The 8165-nt window shown below is 37.2% G+C and overlaps 1 protein-coding gene across 1 annotated transcript; it reads right to left on the bottom strand.

Moving 5' to 3' along the window:
• Positions 1-257: 257 nt before the first annotated feature.
• LOC140975177 (serine/threonine-protein kinase BSK1-like) lies at positions 258-7102 on the bottom strand. Its single transcript, XM_073438744.1, has 9 exons — positions 6458-7102; positions 6211-6346; positions 5612-5745; positions 5353-5458; positions 5182-5267; positions 2201-2389; positions 1423-1587; positions 1228-1341; positions 258-699 (listed from the first exon to the last, which is right to left on the bottom strand). Exons 1-9 carry the CDS (start codon positions 6773-6775, stop codon positions 451-453), a joined length of 1497 nt encoding a protein of 498 aa, XP_073294845.1. The 5' UTR covers positions 6776-7102; the 3' UTR covers positions 258-450.
• Between the last annotated feature and the right edge of the window lie 1063 nt (positions 7103-8165).

The following is an 8165-nucleotide window of genomic DNA, read 5'->3' as shown; positions in this document are numbered from 1 at the left end:
TAAGAGATCTGTCTCACAAAATACAACCCGTGAAACTGTCTCACACAAGTTTTTGTCATATATATTTAATGCGTATCTATCTGGACATGTTGTGTATGTACAATTTATATTTGTGCACATATTGTGAATGTACAACCAACTGTTTATATAAATCGATTTTTTTATATATAGGTATTCTTGATGTAAATAATTATAAATTAAGTTTTTTAAAATTCAAAACCAAATTCAAATTTTATGGGTTTTAAAATAACTTCTCAGTACTGCATTACCATACACCAGAACACTCGATACAAAATTTTACACGAACCTCTACTCAAGAGTGTAAGAATGTATTAATACCCTCCGAATTAATGTACATTTTTCAATATCACCAATCTCTCAAACCAAACATGCTGGGCGTTGTGATTACAGCAGCATTCATCAAACCGCAAAATCTTTGCATCCATGTAATCATTTTCCACCTCGTTGTCTCTTTTCTTCTAGCATGGCAGCCTCGTTCAACATGTCGGCTGCATCCTTGTGCATGTCGAGCTTGGCAAGTGCCACTGCCTGCATGTAGAATGCTGTCGACCAATCTGGGTTGATGCACTGTGCTTGCATTGCATCTCGAAGGGCAGCATCAGGCTGATCACACATTAGATAACAAAGGCTTCGTCGTGCATGAACAGTTGGGGAAATCATGGTCCCAACATCTATAAACTGGACATACATTAAGATTTAAGCGTTAGTTCTGGTAGGCTAAAGTAGTTAAATACTGGAGACTTAACCGAGTTGAAGGCAGTAACAGTGCTGAAAAATCTTATATTACTATGACCGGACCGGAGTATTAAAAAAAGTGAAAACAGGGGTAAATGTTCATACTGACTTCCCTTTCCCTCCACCAATGATCTAAGATGCTTATTGAATCTTTTTCCCATGAGTTAAAAATGAACCACCATAGTTTATATGCACAAACAAATCAAAATGGCCCGATTTGAACAACCAGCAAGATCTTGTATAAATAAACTTCAGGCTGATATTTGTTTGTGCGATTGGGAGAGGCAAGGAGCTGTTTAGTAGATAAATTGATGGACTTTAATGACATTCAAGGAACTAGGTGATTTGAAGAAATCCTTCCAGCTTGAATATAATAAAAACAAGAGACAACAAAACCAGACACTTGAAAACAGATAGATGTGAACACTAGATGAATAGTCATGGCACATGTGTGACATGTGTGAAAAGTACCTGAGAATAACAATTAATAGCAGTTTTGAAATCTTTGTCCCGAAAGGCGAGGTCTCCTCTTTTCCTTGCATCCAACATATCTCTCATTTGTTGAGTCCATTCTTGGAAAGATAGCTAAATGGTAACCATGCCAATATTTTAGCATCAATATATTATCAAAGATTAACTAAAACATCTTTCGCATGAAAAATTTACCTCATTGGTTCTCTCATCATCTTTGTAGTGCTGCGTCACCAAAAACTGATGGATAGCAGTGAGATCCATACGGGAACAGGCATCACCCATTGGAGAGAGAGGACGTGCTGGAGTAGATGGTGCTTCTTCACCCTTTGGAATGCCCAGCATAACATAAGATGGAACCTAGAATTAGGAATATTTTTATTATTTTCCAGAACTAAAATCTTTGTATTTTCTTTATAAGTACCATGAGGTAAATGTTTTACCATAAGTGTACTTAATCATATGACAATACTAATATCACCAACGAAGAAGCCCATTATTAGCAAGCCAAAAACGCACCGTACAGTTTTGACATTCTTGATGCTACATTAATAGAATCATAAACTAATGTTTTCCCAATATAGTAAAAACTAATTAAAAACCCTACTATGCCACCTCAAAGTATCATATCAACACGGATACCTTGCCACTGCCAACTACACACTCTGAAACAAAAGAAATAAAAAGATCAAATGAAATAAGAAAAGAAGTGTTATATAGCTGTTCGGTCCAGCTAATAAAATCATCGGCATAATGCACTGTAATACATGTCAGCTTAATGTTTCTACCAAAAAAACAAAAACTCCTATACTTGGCACTAAATAGCCAAGATAACATCAATCTGACTCTAGCATTGCCAGAATATGCTTCAGAATACACAGAGATGAAATAGATTTATTGGTTGAAGTCAATATGCCCCAATCAAGGCATGAATCTTTGTATCATTAAAAGTAAGAAAGAGAATAGAACTTGCATCATGTTTATTTTGCAATGCGGAAAGAGTTGAAACAAGATCTTTGGTATTTGGCCGCTCCCTTGGTTCATACTGCAAACATCGTGAAGCAAGATCAAAGACTACAGTAGCCTCTTCGGCTGAGAAATTCCCCTCCAAATGGGAATCCATCAAAAGAAGAATATTTTTGCCCCGTATCATATCCAGAGCCTGCATGCAAAAAATAATGTCAAGTACATGAAGTCCTGTTGAACAAATTAAAGTAAACATTACAAAACCAACAAATCAATGGCATTGCCATTAAAGGTGCCCCAGATGTATGGCATTAGGGATAACAAAATCTTCAACACTACATTAAGTTTCTTGAATAGGAATAGAAGCCAAAAAAGGAATAGGAAAGAGAAGCTCACATCACAGGTCACGCCGACCTTAATTATATCTACACATTGAAAAGAAACTAAATGCCAGACGTGACATGTAACTAAGGTAAATAGTATGGGTGGCAAGCGAAAACTGGAAACCAGAAACGAGGAGAAAACAAGGCCAATAAAGCCCATTCATTTTTTTAGTATTTACCCGCTCTGGCATATAACTAATCGAGTATTTTCTCATTCTCAGGTAACCTGATTCAGGAAAGTTATCCAGTACTAAGTATATATTTTTACTAACTACTAAGTAGATATTTTCAACGTTCTTCTCTTAATCTTTTCAGTAATTTTTAATTTAAATACTTTATTAACAAAAACACTTGAATTATGTCATTTTTATCTCATTTTATTTGAACTTTACACATTTTAAAGAATATATATACAGGCAACAGAGCCAGGTAAAAATTGGGCGTCGAGCAATAGCTTGCAGCTTTCACCCTGAGTGAATAGTGAGTAAGTCAAAACATGACAATCAGATTAACTCCTTCAATTTTATACAGGAAGAAATTGATACAACCACAAACAATTAACCCAATTTGACATAAAACAAGAGAAACGAATCCATCAAACCGTAGCAGCAAGCTAAATTGTATTAACAGTAATGATGATATAACATGAAAGCATACAATAGGGTATTTCCACTATATTTCAACCCACACTCACTCAAAAAGGAGCACACTCTTGCCCTAGCTAAGCTAGCCTAACAACAAAATAAGCATGAATAATATCTTCATAACAAATCCCTCTCTATTTATTCCCTACTCCTTTCTAGATTCTTCCAATAATTTGAGATATATGAGGCTGGGGCCCTTGGGTATAATTGGGTCAAAGCCCAACACATTTAGGCACGTTGCAAAATCCAAGAGAAAATAAAAGGGCCATTTTTCCCTGTTCGGATCACAAGTTATCTAAGTAGAAAATTCATGACTTGTTCAAAAGACGTGTCTTAAACCTTCAAGGATACATAAAGTATCTTGCCCATGCAATCCACTCAACCAAGGACAAAATGCGAGTGTCAATCCAGATACTGAAGAGCTAGTCTGATTACTTCGAATCATAGCTCCTAAAGCAATTTCAACTATTTCATTGACATAAATCGGGAATCTCTGCTATGGTCCCCAGGTATTAGATTTTGGGATGGGGGCAATTCTTTGAGGCCTGGCTTGTTAGAGAGAGCCTCGCGATCTCGTAATAATATTTATTATCGTTTTTTTTTTTGCATCAAAAGCTGCTGTTTTATTCCATATATTATTTATACATTGTTTATTCATATCTTTTCCTCTAGCTAATTCTGGAAGGATCCTCGATTATTCTAATCTCTTTTATTGAAAGGAAAACTGACTAATAATTAGGAGCAACACTAGCATCCATCTACTCTTTGATTCAGCATTATTCTTGGATTTTCCATCAGTATATCTCTTGTACACGATTTCCTTAATTTTATATGTCACCTTTCTTTTTGGGTTGCTTCTCAACTGTTGATTGTGCTTGGCTTTTGGCTGGCTGGACCATGACATCACTCCCCACTTGAGATTATGGTTGTTCTCGGCCATGAGGGAAGGGTACTTCTTCATCATAGCTTTAGCATCTTTCCAAGAAAGCACTTGGATCACTTCAAGCTGTTGGAGTATTTCAAGAATGAAGCTTAGATGATGTTGGTTCTTAAATTCCTTCAGCCGTAACATGGGCCGATCTTGTTAATGTTTGAGGTACAATGGTTCGCCATCACCCTCAAGGTGGAAAAAGGACAACCCTCCCTTGTCTTTCTCCGAAGAGCGCTGGTGTCAAAGAAAATTTTCACATTTGACCATATCAGCGGATCTGATAGTCTATTGTACAGGGGAAAATCTAGCTATGAATTTTAAGGTACATGGGATAAGCCATCCTTGCTATCTCCCTGCCTTTTTGAATGTTCGTCGGTGGAGGCCCGTTGATTGCTGCTCTCTTTGCCCTGATCTCGTTCTTCTAATCGCGTGGTTGACAGACATTTGGATATCTCCTCTAATTGATCAAGAAAAGTTTGCTGTCAATTTTTGGTGGATGTCATGCTCTCTTGATAAAATTGTATACATGCTTCCATATATTCTCATATTTTTGTTGCGCCACCTTCCTTATCGGTTGCTTTTCAATTGCTGATTGTGCTTGGTTTTGGGCTGACTGGACCATGACATTTTCCTTGTGTTAAGAATGGAAGATTTCATGCTACCCTTAAGGTAATACCCTAAGAATGCATCTAAGGGTGAAGATTATTTCTTATAGTTCACTGAAAAAAAATGTGCACCTCATATGTAACAGTAAGTGGCTACCGTTGGATGCACCCTTGAGACAATGCCTTAAGGGTGACATCTCATTAACCGTTAAGAGAGAAAGGTAAGTCATAAAATTAGCATATTTGATCATAACCACGTGGAGAACATTTTCAACATCTTCTCGGAGATCAACTACCTAGAAATGTTTATTGAGTAAATGCAACAGGTAAATGGTAGTTTCATAGCATTAAAGCTAATTTAAAGAGCAGCAAGCCAAATAGAGACTGCTTATAAACTAATAATTAGCACTGCCCACAAAACTTACATGACTTGGAGGGATATGCTTTCCACTAAGAAGATCTAAAAGGACTGTTCCGAAGCTGAACACAACAGTCTCTGGAGTTACCCTTCCTACAAGAGATTACAAACTCAAGCTAAATCTCGAAAGCAACCTGAAGTTCAAGAAATAGACACGTGAACAAAACAAAGGATATACCATTTCTTAAATACTCCGGAGGTGTATATGCAAGATTTGTGCTATAACTTTTACCATCCCTGCTATTTTTCATCAATCCAAAACAGGAAAGACGTGGATCACCATTCTGTAGAAAAAAACATTATCAGCACTTGCATTACATAAACCTAGACAAAATAGCATGGGAAGGGCAAAAAGAGCACGGTGCAAGGCACTTTATCTCTATCACCCTATTTAGTGGCTAATAAAAGAGCTGGTTAAAGAAAAAAGACTAATTAACCTCATCAAAGAGAACCCTATAGGCATTCAAGTCATGGTAGAGCGGGCGACCTTCATTGCTGCAATAATCCAAGGCTTCAGCCATGTACAAAGCAACTCTGAGACGCATCGCCCACTCAGGGGTTTGATTCTCCCCTGCAAAAAGTATAAAAGAATATTCAAGAGAGATATTAAGAAACAGGAAGGTCATGGCGGATGTTACGGAAAAAATGTACAAAAAAATACACCAATGATTGCATATTGGCAAGCAATTTAGATGCTGGTGTTGGTACAAAGGAACCGACTCCCTCCCTATCGGAATGATGGAATACAGGTTTATGAGGCGTGAGTGTTGGGTCTTCTCGGAAAGATTAGTCGAAAAATAAACAAAAGAAAAGGGAATAACCAAAGGAATGCATTTCATACTTAAAGCATGTTGAATAAATCTTTCAAATTCAACTACATTATGACACCCCCGAAATTCAGCAAACGTCAAATCTCGATCAAATCCTGCAAATTCTGAACTTTGAACTAGAAAACGACAACCCCAGCTACAAGCTCCAGCTCAAAGCTTACGAAAAGAAAGAATATCAAAATCGTACGAAAGTGCCAGAAACATACAGTGAAACAAATGCTTAACAAGAGTCTCATTAGGCATAAATTCAGCTACGAGCAGCCTCTCATCTCCATCGCAACAGTATCCGATCAGATTCGCCAGCCTCTTGTGCTTCAGCTTCGCCACTTCCTTTGCTTCCTCCTTTCAAACACAAACAGTTTTAACATGTTCAATAATTCTAAACCGATAAGACTCAAACAAAAAATGGAAAGAAGATATTTGAATAACATTTTTGGGCATCGCTATACATACAGCAAACTGTTTATGATCAGGCCAGGCCAACTTGGTAAATTTCTTGACAGCGATCCACCGTTGGTTCTGCAAACGGCCTTTATAGACGACATTAGGCGCCTTCTCGCCGCTCTCCGATACAATATTCTCGGAGCTGAAGTTGTTGGTAGCCGACTTCAGCTCCGGCAGCGAGAACTCGGCGAACCCAGTTGACCCCCCACCATTAACAGAAGAGGAGCGCCGGTGGCCGTGATGCTGATACTGCTGCTGCTGCTGCCACTGACCCTGACCCTTCTCCGCCCTGCGCGGCGGATTTTCCTTCGATTCGCAGCAGCCCATTACTCAGTCGAGATGACTCACCAAGCTCACCCTTTAAACACGCAATTCTTACGCATTAATAGTAGTTGATTAATTTTGACCCAAAAACATTTTCATATATTCGACTCCACTCCAATTACATGTGAAAAGCGGAATTTCTATTGCAAAATATGGAATAATTGGATTAAAATACAGCGAAAAATTTAAGGTTTTGACTCCAAGTAGTACGTGCACGCGGGTTATGGGGAAGAAAGGCTGGTGCTGAAAGAATAGTGAAATCAAATCAATGTGCCTAAAGCCACTTTTAGGGTTTCTGGAATTGGGAATTAATTTCATAACCAATTTAGCTTTGTAATATGACTGAAATCCTATGCTTCATTTTATAATAAAATAAGATTATAACAATTTTAATTATATTCTAATATAGTTTTCGAACAATAAAAATGTCGGATGTTACGTACCACACGAATATGAGGACTTCATTTCGGGTTGCAATTATATAGTTTTTTTTACGTAAAACTTGTAATATTATTAAGATCGAAAAATATCCGTGATTATAAAATTTATAAACCAATAAAGAAAATCTCTTTGTTTCCAAACAAAAGAAGTTAGGTGATAAATAACAAATGATGCAATTAAATCTGCAACGACGTTCGTCATGTGTCGAATATGATTTAAAGTGATTTTTTAATGTGATAATATGACATTTGTTACCGTTATATGGTTGATGTGATTTTTATAAATAATTAATTTAAACCGGATATCACAAGAGTTTCATAGCATAATACAAACTAACATAAACAACACACGCTTTGTGTGTCCACAACATATTTAATTACTAAATTTACCTTTTTCACTAAAATTTTAGTAAGTTGTGAAGAAAAAAATCAATGACAATTAAGGCTTTGAATAAGTAGAACGGAAGTTATGAGAATCGTGGGAAATTATAACTTCGAAAATATGATAAGTTAGTTTTATTTATGTTTATGACTAGTTTTGGAATATCACTCAAATATATCAAATTCGTAGTGAAGTGGCTATTCGTAGATATATATGAATGCGGAGGAATTATATTTGTGGATCTCGAGTCGAGAATAGAGTCATGGCTAATTTGGCTATATATCACAATTCATTCTCGAACCACTCTGGCTCAGACGCACCATCCAAGGTGTGAGTCATCTATGAAGCAAGCTATTACAACGAGAGGGTGCAATAATATGGAGCCAAGGAACAAGGTTGTAGATAAGATAGAAGAAGGAGCCAGGCTCCCGTGGAGGAAATGAGACAGTTAGGATAACGAACATGAAATGAAGAGCCCGAGTGGCTGGCGAGCGAGTGGCGGTTAGTGGTCAGTAGCACTTTAGTTGATGACATTACTCTCCTTTTTGTTTGCTACTTGCATTGACTTTCT

Source organism: Primulina huaijiensis, chromosome 4, assembly GCF_012295235.1.
Source record: "Primulina huaijiensis isolate GDHJ02 chromosome 4, ASM1229523v2, whole genome shotgun sequence".
NCBI classification, from domain to species: Eukaryota; Viridiplantae; Streptophyta; class Magnoliopsida; order Lamiales; family Gesneriaceae; genus Primulina; species Primulina huaijiensis.
This window is presented reverse-complemented; position numbering and strand designations above follow the sequence as displayed.